A 26,940-nucleotide genomic window follows, 5' to 3' on the forward strand; every position below is an offset into this window, starting at 1 on the left:
TTTGAAACAAAGAAAAAAAAAATATACAATACATAAAACGATCAGTTGTACTTTTTGGATATTGCCTCGATAATTCTATATCAAAATTGCAACACTCAAATTTAAAGTATAATTAACAACCAACTTACGTCAATTTCAATTTGTTGTTGCTTGATATTGAAGTGGGTATGGATCCACTAAACTGGTTGTTCGCCAAATTCCTATAAAGTAAGAGTTATACATGCAAATTAATAATTACTCCGTAATAAACAATTCAATAAACGTTGTAAAAAGGCATACAATTATTAAGTCATCATTTACCCATTTTAGTTTTGGTAACTCGTATTGTGGCAACTTTTACCGAGTATTCATCGAAGGATGAAGACTTTTTAATTTTGGTTTTAACTTTACCAATAAAATTAAAAAATCTTATCACTTATATTAAAATCAAGGGTTATGATTTAAAAATCATCTTTGAATCGTAACCTTTGATTTTAATTCGATGGTTAGAATTTTTAAAAGTTAGTTTTAACTTTACCAATAAAGTTAAAAAGATCTCATTTCTTAGATTAAAATTAAGAATTATGATTTAAAAATCATCTGTGAATCTTGATTTTGATTTTAATTTAATGGTCAAAATTATCAACTTTACTAATAAATTTGATAATAATTTTAAAGGATTTCAATCCTTCACTAAAACGGGAATTCTAGTTTATAATGAAATTTGTATTTAGTTATGTATTGAAATTAATGGGAGAAATGATAAATATGACTAATTTGAGAGTATTACAAAAATGTTAAAAAATGTACTACTGACACTGACACATTAGTAGATCAAAGATTGATCAATAATGAAAATGATTAGAATTCATGTGTCAACTATAGGCTCCTAATACTACTACTTGGGGATGTGGACCCAAAACCCGTTACTAGTTTATGACCCACCCGAGAGGGTAATGGCCTGGTTCATAGTTTTCGTTTTGGTGCACTACCAAGTTTTGGGCCAGGTCGAGCCCGTCGGTATTTGAGACGTAAATGACAAAAGTTCCTTAAACCCGAGAACCGAAACCCACCAAAAGGATAACGGGCCGGTTCTCGGTTCCAGTTTTGGTGCATATGGGGGTCATGAGTTTGTACGGACGGCAGGTCGGGTTGGTTTGTGACTCTTACACTACTCAAAGTCATTAGCCGTTAATAAAAGGCTATTATTTTAACGTTGTGTCACAAAGGTCCATTTAATCCTAGTTCTGTCACAAACATATATCATACAAACTTATTATTAAAACTTCCAGGTTTTCAACAACGTACTGTGATGAATTATCAATCTTACAATTCTCGTAGATTAGTCATGGTACCAAGGAAACTAGGAATTGTGCCAGTCAAGCTGTTATTGTGCATATCACTGCAGTGAAAATAGAAAACTTTAGAATAAAGTCATAAACTATGTGGTTTAAAACTAAAATAAAGTTTAAAAAAATAGAATATAGATAATAAAATTCTAACTTTTAAATTGTACTTTAGGATGAGCATCGCAAAAACAGATATAAGTTAATGCTCTTTATATTTGTCCCGTACGTACATTGAACTAGTTTAAAAAAACCCGCGATGATTGTATAAAAAACATTCGATCGTTCCATTAAAGTGGTCTGGTCGATCGATTTCGACATTCGATATCGCCAAAGGCATGTTTTAATGTAACGATCTTAATTATTCAACTCACATTGTCTCAAGAGCATCCATGGTACTAATATCCGGAAGTGAACCCGAAAGACCGAAGCTATCAAGATGCCTGCAATTATAAATTTTGATACATATATAATCAAAATTCTTTATCAAAATACAATTAATTGCCACTATATTGGAAGCTAGAATAATTTATTTATTTCGTCTATATTTAATACAAAGTCGCAAAAAGTTTGAGGTTATTATTTACAATGAAGTTACGCGAGGTGTTGCGTCGTTACTGCAACTGAGCCAATCCCACGAGTAACCTACGGGAAGGCATGGATCGCCTCTCCATCCTTTTAACAACTTGAATGTGCTTTGTAGCAAAGATAAAGCTTTTACTGTTTTGTCATCATTAATTAAGAATATATTAAAATTAATTAATAAGGTTTAAACATAAACGTGCGATAATGATAGTACATTCTCATTTTATAAAACGATGGAAATATTCAAAAGTACTAGCTAGCTACTAGACATACCATCATTTGCGTCGGTACCATCAGCTAAAACTTCGCTAATGATAAACATCTCAAAGGCGTTTATGAGTGGAGGAAGATCCGAATCAGTTGTAGCAACTAAAGAAATGTTTGTGTTGAAAGTAACTTTGTAATTATAAAGGTAGCGTTCGGCCACCGCCTTGTATGGCGGTGAAATGGAGAGTTGCAACGGGTTACTCACCAAGGTTGACGTCGTCTCAGAAATCCTAAAAGATCTTGTTAAAGTGAAACCGAGGTTGCTAACCTCTGAGAAGTACATATTCATGTAGAGAGGAGGAAAGGAAGGTCGAATTTGGGCAAAAATTATTGTTTGGGTCGTGCTTCCAACGGTGATTGCATTGGAAAATATTCCTCTAGGGGGATTATTGGGTGCGGCTGTATCAATAGAAAGTGCATCGTTCGTGACCTGTTCGATACCTCCAAGGGCCGGGGAGGCTTCCCATATCCGGTCATAACGATCATCTGGGTACCTGGATATAAAAAATTATTGATATATAACTTAAAAGCGCGCTTATTTATCTCAAGAAAGAAAATTATATATATATATATATATATATATATGTGCATAACATACCTTGTGGATACGCTTGTACCATAAGACAACCTACTAACTAGGAACAAAGCTCGATCCTCATCAACTTCGCTATAAACGTCTGCGTCAACACTACGTATTGCTAGAGACGAGATAAATGGGAACTGACCCGAATTTGTTTGAGCGAGGCATACACTCACTTCATCTCTTTTTGCAAGGAAAATGGCTTCATACCTCTTTACCTCACTAGTCGATGTCTGAACCGTGGTCCAAATATTCCCATCAAGGTGGAGATCAAATGCTGGAGGATTTAACAATCCATCATAGTTTCCATAGTTAAAAGTTGCCCGAACTAGAACTTTTTCACCCCGTGTAACACCTACAGAATAACAGTTCTTTTTACGACTGGTAAATACCCTAAGGGTGTCTAGTACTGTAGATATCGAGTAAGTAGACTGAACCACTCGAGCAACACCATTTGAGACTACAGTATCATCATCTGGACTCCAAGTTATCAAGTTCACATCGGTCGTGAACTTCGTACCCCCACAATCAATACTAGCTATCACTACAAACATCAAATAACACATTTAAAATAAAAGCACAATTTAATAGCATGAATTTCGATATTTAGATTGCATTTCTTTCTCCTACATTTCTAGCTAGCTAGCTAGTAATGCACATATGAATATACAATAAACATATCTTTAATAGAGTATTATTTATAGTGAAAGTAATTAGATAGTCGTGATCACAAGCTTACATTGGCCGGAAACGGGGAATGTAAATACAACTAAGAGAAGAAGCGGCAGCAACTTGAAATGTACTCCGGCCATTTTAATAGTACGTAATGGTGACGGGAGTTTGAGCATTTGAGTTGTGAGTTTAAATGGTCGATATATTAGTTGACTTTAACATGATAGAAAAGACCTTTGAGAGATGTAAGTTGGCAGAAATTTAAAATAAATAGGAATTAGTCTAAAATCATTGATAACACGACTTGTTTGAATATTATGTATAAACTTTTGTGTGGTAGTTTTAAATAACATAAACTACATGCTATTAGCAAGATCAAGATACTATTAATTTGATTAGTAATTATCAACTAGCAAATAGAAGATTTTTTTTGTTGGATAGTTGTAATTGTATTTGTATTTTTTTTAATGGTTAGGGACCCTTTGGTTTGGAGGAAAGAACGAATAAGGAAAACTCAAAGGGAATACTATTGAAGAAATAAACATTTTTTAGTATGATCTTTATCGTTGACAACTAATCAGGGTATACATATTTTTGTTCTAAAACAGATATAAAAGTCTAATCAAGTTTTATTTTTAGTTTTTTTTATACTTTGGTTGATCTGAAAACGGTTTTATTAAAGATCTAACACAATACATGGCTTAGCATCGACTGTTTTTTTTTCTTTTCTTTTTCTCTATGTACGTAAATTAAGTTGTATGGCGCATAAGTAAAAGTTTTAATATATGGAGAATATAAAAAAGTTTTGATATAAAAATTTTAAAAGTAAAAACTCCGACTAATAAAAGTAATAGAAAATGTATTTAACTTATTTTAAAGTTGGACTAAGCAATAAGCCTAGAACCCAAATGATAAAGGCCCTCAAAATTTATTGAAACTAGGCTTAACTTATTTTAATGTGGGCCTTGAGAAATCTAACAAATAACAATTGCAATCAACTGTTAGTCTTTCGGGCCCCATTGATGAGTCCTTTAAAAATTTACAATCACTTTCCATAATCAGTTTGTGTGGAACAATTTCTTACACTTCATGAGTTTTTTTAATGGGACAGGGAAATAAATAATAGGAAATAGTATTAAATCTTTATTTTTGAGCTCTTTTTATAAAAGAAAGGAAATGGAAGATAAGAAAACTTATAGATTTTTAGTCTTAAAATTTTCTTGCCAAATTGGCATGATTTGGAAGGAAAGGAAAGAATAATTATGGAAAAATACTACTTTATCCTTCAATCTATTTCTAATAATTTATTTAATAAGAGTATCTTTGTAAAACTAATTTTTTTTTCTTTTCTTTTCCTTTCATTTAAACTCAAGAATAAAAGTAATTTTTTAGATTTTTTTCTTTTCTTTCATATTTTTTTTAAACTCAAGAATACATTATATCCATACAATTTCTTTTTTTTCCCTTCTCTATCCAATCCTATTATCTCTTTTCTTTTAATTAAAATCTCAAAAATGCAACATAATGCGATATTCACATCATGTTTAGCCAGCTTTACAAGGCTCAAAAAGACCTAATAAAGGTTACAAAAGAGTTCGGAGTTAAACTTGCCATGTTCCATGAGAGTGGTGGGACTGATGGTAGAGGACGTGGTCCACCCATCAGCCCCAAAATCTATTCATGTGTCTTAAAGACTGACAGTTCAGAGCTAGACTCTTGAAATATAGAGATGAGTTTTAATGTTTTTGCAAGGAACACCGGCTTCTGAGAAATATGAACCAACGCCGATGAGGATGTTATAGTTATGGGCTTCAAAAGGGACTGTGGTTTTGCTTTGAGTTGGCTTATATTAGTTATGAATTACAGAGTATGTAATTTGTAGTAGTTTTATGTTCAACAAAAAAATTGCTAGGCATTTGATAGTTATAATGGCAGGTAAATGATATTGAAGTACAAAGGTTTATCCTAATATAGTACCTTTAGGAATGTGCATAGTATTTTGTATTCTTTTAATCTTTTTAATAAATTTATTTCAAAGTAATATGCTTTTTACACACTATAATGATTATAGTGAGAGTGACATTTTATTACTATCAAGATACGAGACATAAAGCTTATAATTGGTTTAAGTATACTTAAAAAAATTTATCTCATATTTTCTTAATCATGTTGATTAGCTAGTAAGGGTATATAATACTCCGTACTACCTTTTAACTTTTTCTTTTTTGATTAACCGATTTTCTTATTTACATAAAAAATAAAATGCGGGTAATTAGAAAGCTTTTTACTGGTAAATCAAAGGCCATGACCCAATACCATCACGGGGTTTTATAGATCTCTCTTTGTCTCTCTCACTTTAATCCGATTCATACTCTCACACACACTCTTGTAAAAGGGGGAAAAAAAGTATCAATCAAACATCATCACAGTAATAAGAAAGCCCCCCCTCCCTTCCTCCCACCACTTTGTTTCCTCCCGATCTTCAACTGGTTAGTAAAAATCCACTTTTATCACCATCGTCATGTCAAATACTACTTACTTACGAGAACTATTTTCACATCTTATCTTATTATAGTAATCCAATCTACTCTAATCTCATCTTATTTTTATGCTGCTAATAATGCTCTAGATCTTTCTAGTACTTTTATTTACATTTAACTATACTTTATTTGTAATCTGCTTAGTATTTAGGTTTTATTAACTACGATTCATTCGTACTTACAATTAGGTTTAATTTTAAATGACTTAATTACATGTGATATATCGCGGAATCTACAAGTTCTCGCAAGTAGAAAGGCTGTATATATAATATACAATACATATATATGTTTGCTGTTAAGTGTAGAGTGTAATCGTTATCTTTTTTTTTTGTTAAAATAAACGTAAATTTTGTATTGTTATTTGATGTAAGGTATTGGTGAATTTGTGTTATATAGGGGATTTGCGTGTGGTGATTTGAGTATTGATGGGTAAAGGAGCCCAAAACTATGGGAAGAAAGACGGGACGGGTTCGGATGCAAGTGGTTATGCTTCCTGGGCGAAAGAAGTGAGTGAGTGTGAAGAAAAATATAAGGTGGATAGGAAGAATGGTTTATCGGATAGTGAAGTCGAGAAGCGGTTGCAGATTCATGGGCTGAATGAGTTGGAAAAGCATGAAGGGGCGTCCGTTTTCCGTTTAGTTTTAGATCAGTTTAATGATACTTTAGTTAGGATTTTGCTTGTTGCTGCGGTGATATCTTTTGTTTTGGCCTGGTATGATGGTGAAGAGGGTGGCGAGATGGAGATCACCGCATTTGTAGAGCCTTTGGTGATTTTTTTGATACTGATTGTTAACGCGATTGTTGGTGTCTGGCAAGAAAGTAATGCCGAAAAGGCTTTAGAGGCTCTTAAAGAGATTCAATCAGCACATGCAACTGTTATACGTAATGGTAGAAAAATATCGGATTTACCCGCGAAAGAACTTGTCCCGGGTGATATTGTGGAGCTTCGTGTGGGGGATAAAGTCCCGGCTGATATGAGGGTTTTAAGTCTAGTTAGTTCAACACTTAGGGTAGAGCAGGGTTCCTTAACTGGAGAAAGTGAGGCCGTTGGTAAAACTACGAAACCGGTTCCCGAGGAGACAGATATCCAAGGAAAGAAATGTATGGTGTTCGCTGGGACAACAGTTGTAAATGGGAACTGTATTTGTTTGGTTACAGATACGGGTATGCATACCGAGTTAGGGAAAGTGCACTTACAGATTCACGAGGCCTCTCAAAGTGAAGAAGACACGCCATTGAAGAAGAAATTGAACGAGTTTGGAGAAACATTGACCATGATGATAGGGTTAATTTGTGTTTTGGTTTGGCTTATAAACCTAAAGTATTTTCTCTCTTGGGATTATGTTGATGGTTGGCCTACAAACTTTAAGTTTTCGTTTGAGAAGTGTACATATTACTTTGAAATTGCTGTGGCATTGGCTGTTGCTGCTATCCCAGAAGGTTTGCCTGCTGTGATTACTACTTGTTTGGCTCTTGGCACGCGTAAGATGGCACAGAAGAATGCTCTTGTCAGGAAATTACCTAGTGTCGAGACTCTAGGGTGTACTACAGTGATCTGTTCTGACAAGACTGGTACATTGACCACTAACCAGATGGCTGTGGCTAAGCTTGTTGCTATGGGTCATACTGCAAATGTTGTCCGAACCTTTAATGTCGAAGGGAGTACATATAATCCATCGGATGGAAAAATACAAGACTGGCCAGCTGGGCAAATGGATGCTAACCTTAAAACTATTGCAAAGATTGCTGCTTTAGCTAATGATGCTAGCATTGAGAGATCCGAGAAAGGCTATGTTGCTGGTGGAATGCCGACTGAGGCAGCTCTAAAGGTACATTTATAGAGGTGGCAATTTTGGTTCTGCTACTAGTAAACTGGTTATATAATAATTAAAACAGGTCAAATAGGTGAATTAAAATAGAGAAGCTTAATGGGGAATGGATTAAATGGGTTGACAGTCACCCAAAGTCCTTATATAATGTATACAGCCTCCTAAATTGTTTTTTAAAGTTTTTGTAAATCTATTCTTATGAACAATTTTAACGCCTTAACTTTCCATAAATTTGCACAAATGTGTTTGCGGGCCAACCGATTTGAAAATTTTCTATCCCATAAAAAATGTATTTGTGTTGAATGCACACTTGGTTCGTTTTGTAAGTGCAAAGTAGCTTCTTGAGACATTAGGCAGTGGTCCCCTCTGCATACATGTCCCTGGGAATGCCAGTTTGGGAACAAACAGCTAGCTCAATCAACGTTTTCTGTTCTTCAGGTTCTTGTTGAGAAAATGGGACTTCCTTCTGGTTTGGATTCTGGTTCGTCTACAGGTTACAGTGACCTCATGGGTATGTCGTAATGGCTTTCTTCACCGCTAGTTATTACTTGGTTATTGCATGTGTTCTTATCTGTTCCTATATAATCCTGTGAAATTTAGGTTGCTCTCAGGCTTGGGATACAATTGAGCACAGGATTGCCACTCTTGAGTTCGACCGTGATAGGAAATCAATGGGGGTTATTGTGTCCTCGAACTCTGGCAAAAAGTCACTGCTTGTGAAGGTAATGCATCCTTATTGCTGGATTTAGTATATATTTTATAGGGTATGAAAAATCTTAGTGGTATAGTGGAGTGGCAATGAACAGCTTTGGTTTTGATGATCTTGATTCTTGACTGTATTCTCTGTGATCTGGTAACATATTCTTGGATTTGTAAGTTAAATTAGAATGCAATATTTAATAGTAACGATCGATTTAGTTAATTAGCCGACACCAAGTTTCTGCCTTGATGCTATTCAGAGATATAATGATTTAACTGTTTGTGAAAATGTGCTTTAATTTTAACAGGGTGCAGTGGAGAATTTGTTGGAAAGAAGCTCCTACATTCAGTTGGTAGATGGTTCTGTTGTCGAACTTGATCAGAGTGCTAAAGGGGTTATCTTAGATAGCCTTAACAAAATGTCAACGAGTGCATTACGTGTTTTGGGTTTTGCATACAAGTATGATCCTCCAGAGTTCATAACATATAATGGTGATGAAGACCATCCTGCTCACAGCCTTTTACTTAATCCAGCCAATTATTCTTCAATCGAAAGTAATCTTACTTTTGCTGGCTTGGCAGGACTGCGGGTGAGCAGTCAATACGCATCTTTTTGATTTCTTATGTATTCCATCGATAACGCATTAGGCAATTTCGACCCATATTTATGAATGAGTCTGTTGCCAATGTTATCTCTAACTGATCAGAAGGGTATAAAAGAAAAGCAGTCTTTGAAAAATAACATGTTAAATGGGTTGAAACCTTCCAAGTTTAGTTTTATGCATAAATCCTCCTTTTTTTAGTTAAAAATTTGGATTATATTGAAGACATAACTGATTTGTGGTCTTTCCAGGATCCTCCACGTAAAGAGGTTCGCCAAGCAATTGAAGACTGCAGAGCTGCTGGTATTCAAGTAATGGTTATTACAGGCGATAACAAGAATACGGCAGAAGCAATTTGCCGTGAGATAGGTGTATTTGGACCTGATGAGGACATCAGTTCAAAAAGCATAACAGGAAGACAATTCATGGAACATCATGACCCAAAAAGTCATCTTACACAAACAGGGGGCCTCCTTTTCTCCAGGGCTGAGCCACGTCACAAACAAGAGATAGTGAGACTGCTTAAAGATGTTGGTGAAGTGGTTGCAATGACCGGGGATGGGGTGAATGACGCACCTGCTTTGAAGTTGGCTGATATAGGAATAGCAATGGGCATTGCTGGGACAGAGGTAATTTTGTTTCTCATATAATACGGAGTATCTTTTCTTTTTGTGCAACCACATGCATTTGATGAATGATGACACGATAGTTTGTAATTCTTACTGTTTTCTTTCTATTCCTTGAATATCTTTTTCCGTGCACCTGGATCCAATATTACATACGGTCACAATCAGATAATAAATTGAAGTAATTTCTAATTCAGTATGTCAGTTTAGGTTTTTAGATCGATGTATGGTTACTATGTAAACTATGCCACACTATAACTTTGATATCATTGACTTCACAGTATCCATACAAGTCGGATGGGCCTACTTGAGAATTAAATTCTACTTCAAAACTAGATAAAAAAAGAATTGGGTACTTCTATAATTAAGTAACATATTTTAGGAAGTTTGAGGAGAGTGATTTATGAACAATTGACCAAATTTCACATAAATACTAGAAATTAATTATATCCGAACCTCACTTAATGGAGGAGTCAAGTGATGGCAGTTATGTTTTACATTTAGTAATTATGAGAATATATAGGCTCATAGTAGCATAATGTAATGCATGCAAGTGTGAAGTTAGTTGCGTGTTTCTCATATGGTTATCCTTCTTTTTTGGCTCCAAGTTACTAAAATGACTTTTCAGGTAGTTACTGCTCTAATATGCTTTATGAAGTTGTCTCGTCATCTATTGATGCTAGATACTGTTTTCGAGTTATTAGTATGTGGAACCTGTATATTATATGCATCTCCAGAGACCTGAAACTCGGATCTTTTGTCTAGGTTGCAAAGGAAGCTTCCGACATGGTCCTGGCAGATGATAACTTCAGCACTATTGTGGCTGCAGTTGGAGAAGGCAGGTCCATTTACAACAACATGAAGGCCTTCATCCGGTTAGTTTGTCTTCTTTTTTGGTTTATAGTGTTCAAATACTTCTGAACCTCGCCAACTCAGTGATTAATTGTATTGCCTCTTCTCCCCTTGTGATAGGTATATGATATCTTCAAACATTGGTGAGGTTGCTTGCATATTTTTGACCGCTGCCATTGGGATTCCAGAAGGCCTTATTCCTGTGCAGCTTCTATGGGTGAATCTGGTCACTGATGGCCCCCCTGCAACAGCCTTGGGTTTTAATCCTCCAGACAAATACATCATGAAAAAGGCACCTCGGAGGAGTGATGATTCCTTGATTAGCCCATGGATTTTATTTCGCTATCTGGTATTTCTTTAATTATTCCCGAAAGTCTTTATGAGTTATGACATGCATTTGATGATTCAAAAATAAGATGTTGAAAGTATTGTTCTAATTCTCTGATTATAAAAAAGCTATTTTTGGAAGAAAAAGGAACCAATTTTGTTACTAAGTTGTGCAAACACACTTTGTTTTTACCCATAAAAAGGCTCTTTATTTTAGTAAAGATTATTGATTTTAGGTAAACTAACCTGGGTTACTTGGTCATTAATAATGGTGTGGCATCTGATATATCGTAACTTTGACAATGCTGACTTTTTCTGTGTGGTACAGACATGTTGTCAGAAGACGATTAACTTATAACATTTTTTGTAAAGAACTTTCCGAGAATACAAGCTTCTTTGTGAGTGCAAAAAAAGCCACTTACTCATAAAGTAGAAGTCAGGACTAAAAATATTATGCAATCACCTTGTCTTAAAAGCTTAATGTTGACAAATTGAGGCCAAAATGCATACAATATAACTTAGTTCTCATGTCTTCTATTGTGCAGGTGATTGGACTCTACGTTGGGTTAGCAACTGTAGGGGTTTTTGTCATTTGGTACACTCAAGACTCATTCTTAGGTATCGACCTCAGCAGGGACGGTCACAGTCTTGTTACCTTTTCCCAACTCAGAAACTGGGATCAGTGCAAGTCATGGGAGAATTTTACCGTCTCTCCCTTTAAAGCTGGAGACCAAGTGTTCAATTTTGAATCTGACCCGTGTGACTACTTCCGTACCGGGAAAGTTAAAGGCATGACCCTCTCTCTCTCCGTATTAGTTGCCATTGAGATGTTTAATTCACTAAATGCCCTTTCTGAAGACGAGAGCCTGTTGACAATGCCTCCTTGGGTTAACCCATGGTTACTTCTTGCAATGTCGGTATCATTCGGGCTTCACTTTTTGATATTGTATGTTCCCTTTCTTGCTCAAGTTTTCGGAATTGTTCCTCTAAGTGTGAACGAGTGGCTGTTAGTCTTGGCTGTTGCCTTGCCCGTCATCTTGATTGATGAGATCCTAAAGTTTGTGGGTAGGCTGACAATTGGGGGTGAAACGAGGTCAAAGTCTTCCAAGCACAAGGCGGAGTAAACATTCATAGTCAAATTATTGAATTCCTGCTAATATTTCTTACAGTTATTCTATTTCTAACACATGATCCTGTGGCATTAATTTATATAGTAGTTCTGATTACAAGTTATTAGAAGCTATATTATTCATGTTTTCAGTCTTGTTGGTTTTTGGAACAAAACTGGAACAAATTAATATTTTGGTCTCTGCCTTCACTGCCATATTTGTATTTGTGTGTGTCGTGTTTCTCTTCCTTTTGCAGGCTTACATGAAAGTAGTTGCCTATTGTAATTTTGTGGTACTGAGGATAAACGATCTTTTTCTGTTTAAAAGGTATCATATAAATTGGTCGTGGTGTGTTTTATCAAATTAGAAATTATGTTGCCTCTGTAGCGTAGGCAGATTCTAAGTGTGAAATGCTAGAAGTGTTGCAAATTACTCGAAGTTTGGAAATTATAGTTTCTGCTCAAACATGTACATCAAAGTGCAACACACACCGTTTATGAAACTTTGTTAAGTATTACTACAATTAAATCCTTAACGGATGCTAAAAAAATATACGAGTTTGCAAGAGTTTGAAAGGAATAAAAATGTGACACAAGGGATGTAGTCATTTGTAGTTGAACAACTGCAGGGGCTTTCTGGGGGTGATAGCTTCTCAATAACCGGGAGCTGACTCTTGAATGTTGGATCTAAGGCCGAAGTGGATGACGAAGGAAAGGCCTGAAGAATCGCTGTCAAACAGTTGAAGACTTGAAGTAACGATAGCTGCAATATGACAGAATACTAACTAATATATTACTCATAATAGATAAAAGGTGAATTATAGTTTAGAAAGTTACTATGTATTTGTATTGTATATGTCTATATGACTATATGAGTATATATATGATACTTTAAGAGTTTAAATGAATCAAAAAGTTTAAGATATGTTTTTTAGGCCATAACTAAAAAATAAGTTATTGAAGTTTTATTTGTTAATGGGTTAAAAGATTCCCTCAAGTTAAAACCAATAGAGATGAGTTTATGTTAAAAAATCACAATATGTTAAACTTATAATAAAGATATACCAAAGTTCTCTTGTTAATGAATTTGAATACACCATACACGTTGTGTACCAAATTCTTTTGAGTGTTTTCAAATTAAACATAGTGTTTCAGCCCGCGCACCTTTCCCACAAAAACATCAACCCCATTTTCAAAATAAAATTCATTACATTTGCCACGTCACTGATCCGCGTGATCATTCACATATCCTCATCGTTGATTATTTCATCAACGGCCCTCAAAGTAACACACCCCCATTCCACATCTCTCATTCTCCGCCACTATAAATGCACACACATTCATCTTATCTTCAATCCATAATCATTTAACCAAATTCACACTCAATACATAAATAATTTTACCGTTTTTGAAGAAAGATGTCAGGAAGAGGAAAGGGAGGAAAAGGGTTAGGAAAGGGAGGAGCAAAACGACATCGTAAGGTCCTCCGTGACAACATCCAGGGTATCACCAAACCCGCCATCCGTCGTTTGGCGCGCCGAGGCGGTGTGAAGCGCATCAGCGGGCTGATTTACGAAGAGACACGTGGAGTCCTGAAGATCTTTTTGGAGAACGTCATTCGTGATGCCGTCACTTACACCGAGCACGCTCGCCGCAAAACCGTCACCGCCATGGATGTGGTTTATGCTCTCAAGAGACAAGGCCGTACTCTTTACGGATTTGGTGGTTAGTGTTAGGGTTTGGTTCTTGAAGTCTTGCTGTCAAGAAAGAAATTAATTGTATGCTTTTTAGGTTTTATGATTAGGGTAATGTTTGAATGAAATGAAAATGTTGTTTTATTGTGAAGTTGGATCCGGTTATTTGTATTCACTAAAAATGATTGAAGAAAATTAGGTCAATTGTTTTTATCCTTTTATCTGAGTATTGGTTACAGATAGATAATTAATTAAGAAATTAGATATACTGTGAAATAAAAGCTGTTGATTGTGAATTGGCATCCTAACCGTCATCAGCTTCTGTAGGATGGGGTCGAGCCCTTTTATTGAATTAGGTCTAAGTTATGGTTAGGTTCAAGTCAAGCTTTTATTGAGCTGAATATCTGTAGCATGAATAATTGGGCTAGTGCGTTGGGGTGCTGTTTGTTTAACTTTGAACCATTGGATGATGCCTTCAACTATTAATTGGATGGTATGTGGCTCGGATAGTTTGAGGTTTAAGGACTCTCTCACCGTTAAGAAATGGAAGTACTATCGAGTAACACAATTAATAAGTAACTTGTGTGATAACAAGTAGTATACCATTTTACCTTGTTCGTAGGTAAAGATGTGCAAAGGTTACATTTCACTAGTAAAACCTACTGATGAGTGTGAAACTTTCGTCAAACTGATGTTTTACCTATTTTGTGGAACTTGGCTGTCCAATCTTAAAAGAGCAAAATGATAATTGTTCTAAGTTTAGGGATTAAGACGATAACTAACTAAAAGTTATTGGTGAAAACAATGTTATATCAAGGAATGCTAATGATACAACAACATTGTTGTTATTGTTTAGAATCTTAACAACGGACGTTAGCGATAGCTATTATAATTTACTTTAGTAAATACAAACATTGTTGTTAAAATAGTTATAACAAAGAATAAATAAATAGCAACACATTCTGAATATGTTATGCAAAATTTCAAATGACCGAAACACAACAAAGGAGAAGCAAAAAATAGACTTGTTTCTTGTTCTTTTGCAGAACTAACTCCAAACCATATTTTCATTCAACAACAGCAGAAGCACAATTACGCCATAAAATTTAGAATATTGCTCTGTACTAATTCGTATTTCACTCGCATCCCTCTTCTATTTAACTGCAGTTTTCCTATCTTTGTTCATCAACCGTTCAACACTATCTGCTCTGCTCTTTTATCACAATGGCCTTCTCCAAACTTTTCATTTTTCTTTTCGCTCTGCAAGCCGTTTTAGCCATGGCATCAGCAACACAAGCAACTGCACCAAAATCAGACCTTTTTCGGGAATATATTGGAGCAGAGTTTAATAATGTCAAGTTTTCAGATGTACCCATCAACCCAAATGTTGAATTCCACTACATACTTGCTTTCGCAATCGACTATACCTCTTCATCTTCTGCCTCTCCAACCAACGGAAACTTCAATGTGTTTTGGGACACAGATAATCTCGGCGCTTCTCAAGTATCTTCAATCAAGAGTCAACATTCTAATGTCAAAGTAGCCGTGAGCTTAGGAGGTGACAGTGTGAATGGAGGAAGTTGTTACTTTAGCCCTTCATCCGTCGACTCCTGGGTTTCTAATGCTGTTTCTTCACTTACTAAGATCATCCAAGAGTACAACTTGGACGGGATTGATATCGATTATGAGCATTTTCATGCAGACCCTGAAACCTTTGCAGAGTGCATTGGGAAGCTTATAACCACCCTTAAAAACAACGGAGTCATCTCATTTGTGTCTATAGCTCCATTTGATGATGATGATGTTCAAAGCCATTATCAGGCTCTGTGGAAGAGTTATGGTCATCTCATAGACTATGTCAATTTCCAGTTTTACGCTTATGATGAAGGGACGACAGTGTCTCAGTTTATGAATTACTTTCAGACACAAATGTCGAACTATGGAGGTGGTAGTATGTTGGCTAGCTTCATTAGTGATGGAAGTGGAGGTTTAGCACCTCAGAGTGGGTTCTTTACTGCTTGTAGTAGGCTTAGAAGTCAAGGGAAGCTCGGTGGGATCTTTGTGTGGTCTGCTGATGATTCAAAGACTTTAGGGTTCAAATACGAGAAGCAATCACAAGCCTTGCTCGCAGTCCCTCGTTAGTAAATGTATATATACATATATATACGAGTATTTTCTGTTGTGGCTATATATATCGAGTCAATGAGTCTAGTTCAACCTCTATGCATGTAAAATATAATTATTTACTAGTGAAAAGTTTATAATTAATGTTCTTTGTGATGTATATATGTGAAACATAAATTGATATTTGATTTATGTACAAGTGACAAACATGCAGAATATTTACTTTGGTTATATAGATGGATTAAATGGACCACTAGCTACTTACTTACTTTGGTCAAAGATAATAGATAATTCTAGATTACTAAAATATAGGAATATTGATATGTCATGTATATCTCTACTATAAAGTAGGAGATCCTTTGTAACTATAAATACAGATGATATTATTGAGAAAAGGCATCGGTTTATGAACTCTATCATGGTATTAGAGAATACCTGATCCTAAACCCCAACCCCTCTATCTCTCAGCAAATCTCCCTTCTTCTTTATTTTTTATTTTATTCTTCACTTTCTCTGAATCACTTAATCAGAGTTCATCATGGCATCCCCTATCCACCCCACAGTCACCGTTTCAAACATCAAAACATTCATCCCTATCACTCTCGATATCGAAACTGGCCACTATACAACCTGGTCAGAACTCTTTAAAATACACTGTAAAGCTTTTCAGGTTTTCCATCATCTTCAACCAAAAGAAACAACTTCTACATCTACTCCAGACAAAGACAAAGACAAAGGAAAAGAACAGACACCATCCGAATCATGGGAACGTATTGATTCAATTGTTCTCCAATGGATATATGGCACTATCTCTACAGATCTTCTCCATACTATCCTTAAAACTGACACCACAGCTCATGCCGCATGGACCGCCCTCGCTAATCTGTTTCAAGATAACCGTGCAACCAGGACCATTGACCTTAACAACAACTTCACCAATACTTGCTTTGATCAATTTAGCTCCATGTCCGCCTACTGCCAGGCCATGAAAGTTATCTTTGATCAACTCAATAATGTTGGGTCCCCAATCACTGAAGAACAACTCGTGTTACAAATTCTAACTGGTCTTCCTCAACAGTACGAAGGTACAGCCGATAACATCCAACAAACCAAACCTTTACCCAATTTTTATGAGACACGCTCAAGATTATGTATAGCCGAGAAACGAAAATCAAATCAAGCACGACATGCTGCCCAAGCTTCTGGTTCTGCCCTTGCAGCTACTACTGAACCTGCTGTTACTTCTTTCCCCCGTCAGGATACTCGCAATGAATATAGTGAGCGAGGTCGTGGCCGGGTCCTACCGTGGAAGAGGCACTTCCTACCAGTCCTACTCTCATTATGGTTACCGACCTTGGTCCACCCAAGCTTCCCCATGGGCCGAATCATCAGCAAACCTTTTGCTTTCCCCATGGGGCCAATGGAATAATCTGCCTCCTTGCCCCTACCCTACTACCCCGCGTTCCAACATTCCCCATACAAACCATACTTCAGGCCCAGACATTTTTGGTCCACGACCGCCTCAATCTTATGCTGCCAGTTACGCTCCACCAGATTTGGATCAGGCCCTTTCTACTATGTCCATTAATCTACCTGACCAAAATTGGAATATGGATACAGGAGCTACTGGACACATGACTCCCCACCCAGGTAACTTCTCGTCCTTTTTTAATAATGGCAGATCTCATAATATTATTGTGGGAAACGGTAATACCATTCTTGTTCTTGGACATGGCAATCAAACTTTACCCCCTCCCATCCCACCATTTAAACTCAACCAAGTCCTCTATGCTCCATCTTTAATCAAAAACCTGCTTTCTGTACGTCGTTTTACTACTGATAATCAAGTTTCCATTGAATTTGACCCATATGGTTTTCTTGTGAAGGACCTCAAGACCCGGACCCCTATCCTCCGTTGCGATAGCTACGGGGAACTCTACACTCTCGATCCTAAACAAGTCTCCAAGCCCTTCACTCATTCCACCTTTGCTGCAATTTCTCAAGATATTTGGCATCAACGATTGGGTCATCTGGGCTCAAATTTATTGCTTTCTCTTAGACAGTCTGATTTTATTACTTGTCGTACATCAAAACCCACCTTTTGTCAACCATGTGTGTTTGGAAAACATATTAGACTTCCTTTTGTTGAATCTTTGAATTCTACATTATTGCCTTTTGATATTATTCACAGTGATTTATGGACATCTCCGGTGTTAAGTAATGGTGGTCATCGATATTATATATTGTTTGTGGATGATTTTACAAACTTTCTTTGGACATACCCTCTAAGCAATAAATCTCAAGTGTTTACCATTTTCACTACCTATGCCAAATATATTTACACCCAATTTAACCGTCCATTAAACAGTTTCAATGTGATAACGGAAAAGAATATGCCAACTCAAATTTTCAACATTTTTGCAAACAACACGGCATGCATTTTCGTTTTTCTTGCCCGCATACTTCAAGTCAAAATGGTAAAGCCGAAAGGAAAATCCGAACTATTAATAACATGATTCGCACACTCTTGGCTCAATCCTCTTTACCTAACACCTATTGGCATCACGCATTAGAAGTAGCCACTTACCTTCTCAATATTTTACCTAGCAAACTTCATCACTACCAATCACCTACTCTTCGCCTGTATCTAAGACAACCTTCTTATGCACACCTTCGTGTGTTTGGCTGCCTTTGTTACCCTCTAATTCCTCACACCACAATTCATAAACTTACTCACCGCTCTATGCCTTGTGTCTTTATTGGCTACCCCCCCCCCCCTAATAATTGTGGATACAAATGTCTTGATCTCCATAATCACAAGATAATCATCAGCCGTCATGTCATTTTTGACGAATCCACCTTCCCTTTCGCTAACAACCCACAACCCTCGCTTCACTCTTATGATTTCCTCACTAGTTCCTTACATCCTCTCTTTTAAATGCATACTCAACCTCACCTATCTCCATCTACTCCAAAAACATTTACTTCCCAAAATGACCAGCAAAGTGTCGAACTTGTTTCCCCACCCCATGTCGATCCCATGTCACCCGCCTCCCCCTTACCGACAACCGCCACACATGCTGCCACACCTATCGGCACAACCACTCCCATTATTCGCACCTATTCTCGTGGCCCTCGGTCTCATGTTCTACCTAGCTCTACTATTACATCTCCACTGTCTTCACCTCCTCCCTCTACTCGCACCATCCGTACTCGTGCTATGGATGGCATTCACAAACCTAAGCAACTCTTTAACCTATATTCCTCGACCCTATTTCCTGTTCCCAAGAACCCTAAAGATGCCCTGTCCATACCCGAATGGTATAATGCCATGACCACAGAATTTGATGCCCTTATTAAAAATCAGACGTGGGAGTTAGTTCCACGACGACCTGAAATGAATGTTATTCGTAGTTTGTGGTTATTTCGTCATAAATTCAGGTCTGATGGCACTTTGGAAAGTTATAAAGCTAGATTGGTTTGTGATGGTAGTAATCAACTACTTGGAGTGGACTGTGGTGACACTTTTAGTCCAGTTGTTAAACCTGCTACAATACGGTGCGTCCTATCACTTGCTTTAACTCAGGTGTAACATTCGCGAATTTTGACCTATTTGATAATGTGATTAATTGTAACACCCGTGGTGATGGACCCGTTGACTTTCATTAATTATGCAGGTAACATTTGCATTTTCTTTCTGGATTCATCCTTCATGTGTATAACTCATGCTTCTAGTAGACTAAATGTGGCGAAATTAGAAAATAGACTAATTCGTAGAGTATTAGTCTAAATAGACAGAATGAGACTAATTCATAGAGTATTAGGCTAAGTGCTGGAACCCCACACCCCCTTATCTTAGACTTATTTCCCTTCCACCCATCTCATTCTATCTTCCCTTTCTCTCTCTACTTCTCTCCAATGAACACACACAAACACATATCTCCCTCTCTCTAGATTTCTATCATATTTATGGAAATTTAAGCAAGATTAAAACTAGAATAATAATCATCATGATCTTCTAAACAACATATCAAAGATTTGAAGGTCAAAGTCCAAGAAATTCTTCCATCTAGCTAAAATTCGGGTTTGACTCCTTGAAGATAATTTTGGTAAGTAAAACTCATCTCAAATCCACAATTTTATGTTTATAATCATGTTTCTAGTCAAATCCAAGTGTTCTTGAGTGAAATTGTAGGTCAAAAGTGAAATGGGTCGAAATTAGGGTTTCAAAGTGGGTAAACTAGGTCAAATCCGAATCTAAACTAAAAATGGATGTTCTAAATCGATTTTTGCAGTAGATGTACCTAATTTTCATTCATATATACTTCCAAATGAGTTCCAAGCCTTCAAAAAGGCAATTTGGCTGATTTAGGGTTTTTGCAAAAGTCAAAATGGGTCAAAAACGAATTTTTGATGATTTTCTGAGTCATTGGTTAAACTTTTGAAGTGGGTTATATTCGTTAATGTTATTTCATGTCTAATAAAGCATGAAATTCAGTTTTGAAGCATTACAAACCGGTTTCAAGTGTCTAATTAGGGTTTGGATGTTCTTGGTCAGGTTTGACTTTTTAGTCAAACCATTCTTACCCATGTTGTAGCCTACTTCCTTCTTGTATGTCTTTAACTCGTTTAATCCTTTTCAAGTCGATTCTTAACATCCTTTTAACCTCGTATCAATCCAACAAACATCAGTTTGATTCTCATGATAGAACGAGTCCCGAATAAGGAAATAATGAACGTGTATTGATATGAATATATGTATAACTATAGGTCGTGAACATGGGGCGAATATTATACGCTTGTGATCTTTCTTAACTTGCATTTGCCAATCAAGGTGAGTTTCGTAAACCCTCCCTACTCAATTGAGATTCGGGCTGAAAAGTGTACGTGTTTGTTATTGTTGCTTAATCGATTGATTGATCGTTCCGTCGACACATCGACTTGCTGCTTGGTTAATTATGCTTTCGCTTATGTATACACGTTGTGATTTGGTTAGTTGTACATACATATAAGACGATCTTACTTTCAATGAATTGGAAATGTGGTGGGAAGGCTGCGGGTGACCCTATATATAAGCATCAAAGGTTCCTTGAAAGTAAAATCGTATGAAGTGTATATGCATTGTGTTGTTGGATGATGGAAAACGTTTTGATAAGGATCGGGACATAGGATCTCGCATGATAACATTTTCTCCCTTAACGTATTATAGATTTGTGATTGTGATAATGATTAAGTCCATGTTGATGGCATAACGATAAGCCCATGATTTGTGGCATAACTTTGTTGTTAACGATATTGTTTAACATGTATATTGAATATGAATGCTTAGTTGTAACGTAACGTTGATATTACGCATTTGAAATATATGTAAGTCGTGCCGTGATATTACGCATTTGAAATATATGTAAGTCCTGCCGTGATATTACGCATTTGAAATATATGTAAGTCGTGTCTGGAACGTATTTTACGCATTTGAAATATATGTAAGTCGTGCTTGGAACGTAGTTTACGCATTTGAAATATATGTAAGTCGTGCCTGAAACGTATTATACGCATTGTTTATCATGTAAGTCGTGCCGGTTTATAGTGCATTATTTATTATGTAAATCGTGTCATTATAACTATAATTGAACGTAAACGTTGACTTGTATTGATTTGTGATAACGTGAAACCTTTTAGGGTTTCCTTGGAACGTGATAAAGTAATCTAATCCTCGTATATCGTTAACGGTTGTTATCCCGACACACTTGTTTCCTATTACTTGCCCCTACGAACTCACCAACTTTATGTTGACGCGTGTTAGTACACTTTTCAGGTGAACAGGTTAGCTCATAGACGTATTGAATAGTTGATTGCTTGATCATGCTAGACTTGGACTTCTTGGATCCGTGATTCATTTCCCGAATTAGGGGTTATGCTTATGTGTGATCCGGATACTTGCATTATTGAATGGTTCGTATGGATTACTTGATCCTTTTTATGCATATAGACTTACCCTACATAATTTCCATGTCGTGCTGTGCTTTTCTTGTGATACCCCATGATTCCGCCTTGTTGGGGTGTTACATCAGGGTTGGGTCATACACCAGCTAGATGTTACCAATGCATTCTTACATGGCAACTTAAATGAGACGGTATACATGTATCAACCCATGGGATTCCGTCACCCTCAATTTCCAGATGTTGTTTGCAAACTTCAGAAATCTCTTTATGGGTTAAAGCAGGCTCCACGTGCATGGTATCAACGATTCACATACTTTGTTCTCAGCATCGGTTTCCATCAAAGTCGCTGCGATAATTCATTGTTTACTTATCATAGCGGTCAAGATACAGCATACTTGCTCATTTATGTGGATGACATAATCCTTACCACTTCCACTGATGTGTTACGTCTCCACATTATGTCTTTATTAACTGCTGAATTCTCCATGAAAGATCTTGGTCCATTGAGCCATTTTTTAGGCATCCAGGTTACTCGAAGAGGTTCTCAAATGTTTCTTTCACAATGATCTTACATCCTGGATATTATTGAACGTGTTGGTATGCATTCTTGTAAGCCTGTTGCTACACCAGTTGACACTAAGCCTAAACTTAGTGCTACATCAGAGTCTGAATTCGATAATCCGACCCTCTACCGAAGTCTGGCCGGTGCTCTTCAGTATCTTACTTTTACACGACCCGACATTAGCTATGCAGTTCAACAAGTGTGTATGTATATGCATTCTCCCCGCATTGATCACTGGAATGCACTGAAACGAATCATTCGCTATTTACAGGGTACTTCTTCTTTTGGTCTCACTCTTAGTTCGTCTAAAGATATTTCCTTAAGAGCATTTACAGATGCCGATTGGGCCGGCTGTCCTGATACTCGTCGTTCCACTTCGGGATACTATGTATATTTAGGATCCAATCTCCTTTCTTGGTCCTTCAAACGTCAACCGGTTGTCTCTCGCTCAAGTGCCGAGGCTGAGTATCGAGGTGTTGCAAATGTTGTAGCTGAACTTTGTTGGCTACGCAACCTTCTCTTGGAACTCCACAGACCTTTAACTAGAGCTAGTATTGTCTGCTGTGATAACATTAGTGCAGTCTATTTATCTGGTAACCCAGTTCAACATCAACGCACAAAACATATTGAATTGGACATACATTTTGTTCGTGATCTAGTGCAGTGGGGCCAGGTTAGAGTTCTCCACATCCCTTCAAGATATCAGGTTGCTGACCTATTTACTAAAGGTTTACCACGGGTTCTATTTGATGATTTCAGATCCAGTCTCAATATTCGACCTCCTTTTGCTTTGACTGCGGGGGTGTAATAGATAATTCTAGATTACTAAAATATAGGAACATTGATATGTCATGTATATCTCTACTATAAAGTAGGAGATCCTTTGTAACTATAAATAGAGATGATATTAATGAGAAAAGGCATCGGTTTATGAACTCTATGAAAAGACTCAAAGAGTACTCGCCTTCCCACGAGTTCACGGTTACCCGTTTCCCTTGAGCTTACTGATGCTAATTTTGTAACTAGTAATTAGCTTACAAATTACTAGGCTTAACTTTTTCGGTCTTTTTGGGTTTTCATAGTATATTAAGGGGTAGTCGTTTCTTACTTTGGTTTTTTCAGTCGGTACTATTCGCATATCGGTTCCCTAGTGTAATTTTCTAGAAGTGTCAAGCCACGTTTGCATTTCACGAAAGATTAAGGCATGACTAACGATGAAACTAATGATATTTTAATTTTTGATTGATTCTTGATAATTTAGTGCTTTAAAAAAAATATACTCTAAATAACTTTCTCTTTTTAGGAATTTTAGAAAAAAGTTATCTTTTTTATGTAATTTGTCATATTTAAAAGAGAATTAATTGCAGGATTCATCCTTGTGGTTTGCCTAGCTTCATGTTTACATCTCTGTTTGAATTTTTTAGCTAAATATATCCAAACTACCAACATTTGTTGCTAGATTCGTCTTTCTAGGTGATGGCGTTTATTTCATTGCGTGAAGTGATGCCACGTGCGTAGCAGACAAGGAAATTTTAGTATCCCCCCCCCCCACACACCCCATTTTAGTAGTTGCAAGAATCGTCCATGTGGTTTGACTATTTTCGCACATTTCATCTTTCTTAAATTTTTTAGAAAAGAAACTTAAATATCATAAATTCAAAATAACATTGTTAACAAAAAAGAAAAAGATCTGTATGATGTAAGTCTACATCTTGTTAACAAAAATGCATTTTTTGAAGGTGTAACACCCCACCGTTGGCGGAAACACGAGGTGTCATGAAAAGTACAGCACGACATGAAATTACATAGATACTGCTAAATGAAGTAGAATATAATAAATATATTCCCAAAAACATGAGTTCAAAGTCATAAGAGTGCTAAAATAGCTTATTATAACCAAGTCTAAAAGAAATAATCCAAGGCATGTAGCCTTAAAGTCTGACAATAAATAAAGGAGCACAAATCTCCGAAGTCTAGGCCTAGCATAGCAGTCTTTATCCCTGATTAGTCTGAGTACCTGAAAAGTATACTAAAACGTGTCAACACAAAGGTTGGTGAGTTCGTAGGGTTTAGTTAAAAAGTAGAGTAATATATAAGTCTTATGTCGATTCTTTAGGAACAAGATAAATAAATGTTCAACATATCGTGAGCAGAGCTACGCCATAGTCCAAGTGCTCAAAGTGTAGCCTTACGGTTCAACAACCTGCCTTTGGTAATGATACGTGGCCTTACAGTTAAACAACCTGCCTTAAGTCTCAAGTCTAGTCTTACGATACTTGCCTTAGTATAAGTCTCTAATGCACACAACAAGTACGTCACAATAGGCACAATCATTAAGCACATAATCACATACATACAGACAAGAACAAGCACGTCACATGGCATCAGTAACTCAATACGCACAAGCTCAATATTGAACATAAACAAAAATCGACAAAACTGTTTAAAAAGAACAAGTATATTTTCCACCCCAAAACTTGTAAAAAGAGGGGCTACGAAACTCACCTGAAAGCAACACAAGTATAAATATCCTAGATCAACGAACAAGAACACGAACACTCAGATACACCTGAAAATACCAACATAATATCCAAACCCCAATCCTTATCAATAAGCCGTCGTTGACCAAGTTTGACCGAACCAAAAACTAGATCTAACCCCAAAATACAACCCAAATCCAATTTTTGAACCAAAAGCATTTTTCCGGCCAGTTTGACCGGCTTTGACCGAACCATAAACCACAAACAAGCTTAGATCCAGTTACAACGAAGGATTACAACGCGATTTCAAGACCATCAACCTGATTTACAACTTGGATTTGTACAATATCTACCCAAAATCATTCAAAAGTCATATATAAACTCGGTTTTAATTAAATTCGTATATATTCATGAACTCATGAACCGAAATTACAAAGAACACATCAAATCTTGACAAGGATGAAGATTTCTGATATAGACTTTTCGGACTAACAAGATTTCAGATTCTAAATTTACAGATCCAAAGATTTCGGACTATACTTTTCGGATCTTGAAGAATTTTTGGTATAAGTTTTCGGATCTAATGATTTTTACACAAATAAATCTCGAATTTCATTAGTTTTCGGGTATAGTTCTCAGTTTTGAAAGATTTCGATCCATATATACACATATACATACCCAAAACCGACTTTTATACATATATTTGTAAGGATTTCGGATCTAAATATATATAAAATATTCAAATTTGATTTATATATGTATATATATATATAAGATTTTCGGACAAAACCATACATATAACACCCAAACCGATTTATCTATATCCAAAAAGTGAAGTTTTTCAGATTTATATATTTATAAATATACATAACCGAAAAATTATATATATAAATGAAAGAAAATCCGTGATTCTAAGAAGAAAACCATTTAGATTCCTATGTTTAAACGTAACTTACCCAAAACTAAAAGAAAATTAGTAGAAAATGAAGATTTTCGTGAAGATTGGTGTTTGTTGTTGATGAAACCGAAAATAGAGAGGGTGAGAGGAAAGGGGGCGGCCAAAAATAGAGAGAGGGAGGAGTGAGGGTGAGTTTTGGGAGAAAATGAGGAATTAGGTTAAGGAAATTAGGGTTTTGTTCACCCCTGCCACCCCTTGGCCGAATTTTGACCAACAATTGACCCTCCCAAATTTCCATTTGACTCGATAATTCATGAAGACTCACGACACATAAATTTATTTTGTCGACATAGTTGAATGTAACTTTCCAATGGTTATAAACATGTATATATTTGTTTATTAAATCTTTAGTTCATTTAATTTTAAGTATTTTACTTAATTTGGCATTTCCACAAGACAACTAGCATTTCTCCTGTTCTCGAGTCCACGTACTATTATTCTAAAGTCTAAATGTTCATAAAGCCCGAATAAAATATAAATCCATTTATTCAAATGATAAAGTCTTAAAAACTAATGACGTACATAAACGAAGCGAACTAAAAACGACCGGAAAGTACTTCAGGGAAAATCGCTCAGATGACGGTTGTCACAGAAGGTGATTTTGAAATCAACCCTTCATTAATATGTTCTTCCACTTCTTTTTCTTGTTCTTCTCCATTTTTTTGGTGACTCCCTTTTACACTTACCAATGTACCAACATCCACTGGAAAATCATTTAATAAGGTGGAATTTTCGTAGATACCCATTTGCTTAAAACGTTAGAAATCAATTGGGTTTTTGTTTTCTTAAAAATCGGCAAAGAGTTGTTTCTTGATTTATGACGGCAGATAGTGGCGGCGTTCGGATTTTTGTTTTAGTACTTTTGTTTCCCAAATTGCTTCTTAAAAACCTCATTAGTGGTGGTTGGAATTATTCAGTTTGTCTTCATGGACTTGATATGAGTTTTGTTGATTTCATAATCTTTCTTAAGTTAGATGAATCAATTGTCCAAAAGCGCCACCTATTTTTTGCTCGACATATTTAAGTAATAAAATTAAACAAGAACTCAATATTTGTGTCTGTTGAATTTCGTTGACGAGATGAAAAATCAGTAAGTGGAAGAAAGGTGAAAAAAATAGTCAAACCATAGGGATGATTATTGCAACTACTAAAATGGGCAGGTGTGGG

The 26,940-nt window shown here is 36.3% G+C and overlaps 4 protein-coding genes across 4 annotated transcripts; all 4 read left to right on the forward strand.

Annotated features, from left to right (window-relative positions):
- Positions 1–5,786: 5,786 nt before the first annotated feature.
- Positions 5,787–12,236, forward strand: LOC122591051 (calcium-transporting ATPase 4, endoplasmic reticulum-type-like). The gene is made up of 9 exons (XM_043763240.1): positions 5,787–5,918; positions 6,366–7,798; positions 8,237–8,309; positions 8,399–8,520; positions 8,806–9,087; positions 9,351–9,728; positions 10,491–10,600; positions 10,698–10,926; positions 11,450–12,236. The coding sequence occupies exons 2-9, from the start codon at positions 6,395–6,397 to the stop codon at positions 12,026–12,028; spliced, it is 3,177 nt and encodes a 1,058-aa protein (XP_043619175.1). The 5' UTR covers positions 5,787–5,918; positions 6,366–6,394; the 3' UTR covers positions 12,029–12,236.
- A 1,106-nt stretch (positions 12,237–13,342) lies between these two features.
- LOC122592565 (histone H4) lies at positions 13,343–13,857 on the forward strand. The gene has a single exon (XM_043764825.1). It carries the CDS (start codon positions 13,431–13,433, stop codon positions 13,740–13,742), a length of 312 nt encoding a protein of 103 aa, XP_043620760.1. The 5' UTR covers positions 13,343–13,430; the 3' UTR covers positions 13,743–13,857.
- Positions 13,858–14,894: 1,037 nt separating this feature from the next.
- Positions 14,895–15,950, forward strand: LOC122592563 (chitinase 2-like). The gene has a single exon (XM_043764823.1). The coding sequence runs from the start codon at positions 14,931–14,933 to the stop codon at positions 15,846–15,848; it is 918 nt and encodes a 305-aa protein (XP_043620758.1). The 5' UTR covers positions 14,895–14,930; the 3' UTR covers positions 15,849–15,950.
- A 418-nt stretch (positions 15,951–16,368) lies between these two features.
- LOC122592001 lies at positions 16,369–17,259 on the forward strand. The gene has a single exon (XM_043764219.1). It carries the CDS (start codon positions 16,369–16,371, stop codon positions 17,257–17,259), a length of 891 nt encoding a protein of 296 aa, XP_043620154.1.
- Positions 17,260–26,940: the final 9,681 nt, after the last annotated feature.

The sequence above is a fragment of the Erigeron canadensis genome, chromosome 3 (genome assembly GCF_010389155.1).
Source record: "Erigeron canadensis isolate Cc75 chromosome 3, C_canadensis_v1, whole genome shotgun sequence".
Lineage (NCBI taxonomy): Eukaryota > Viridiplantae > Streptophyta > Magnoliopsida > Asterales > Asteraceae > Erigeron > Erigeron canadensis.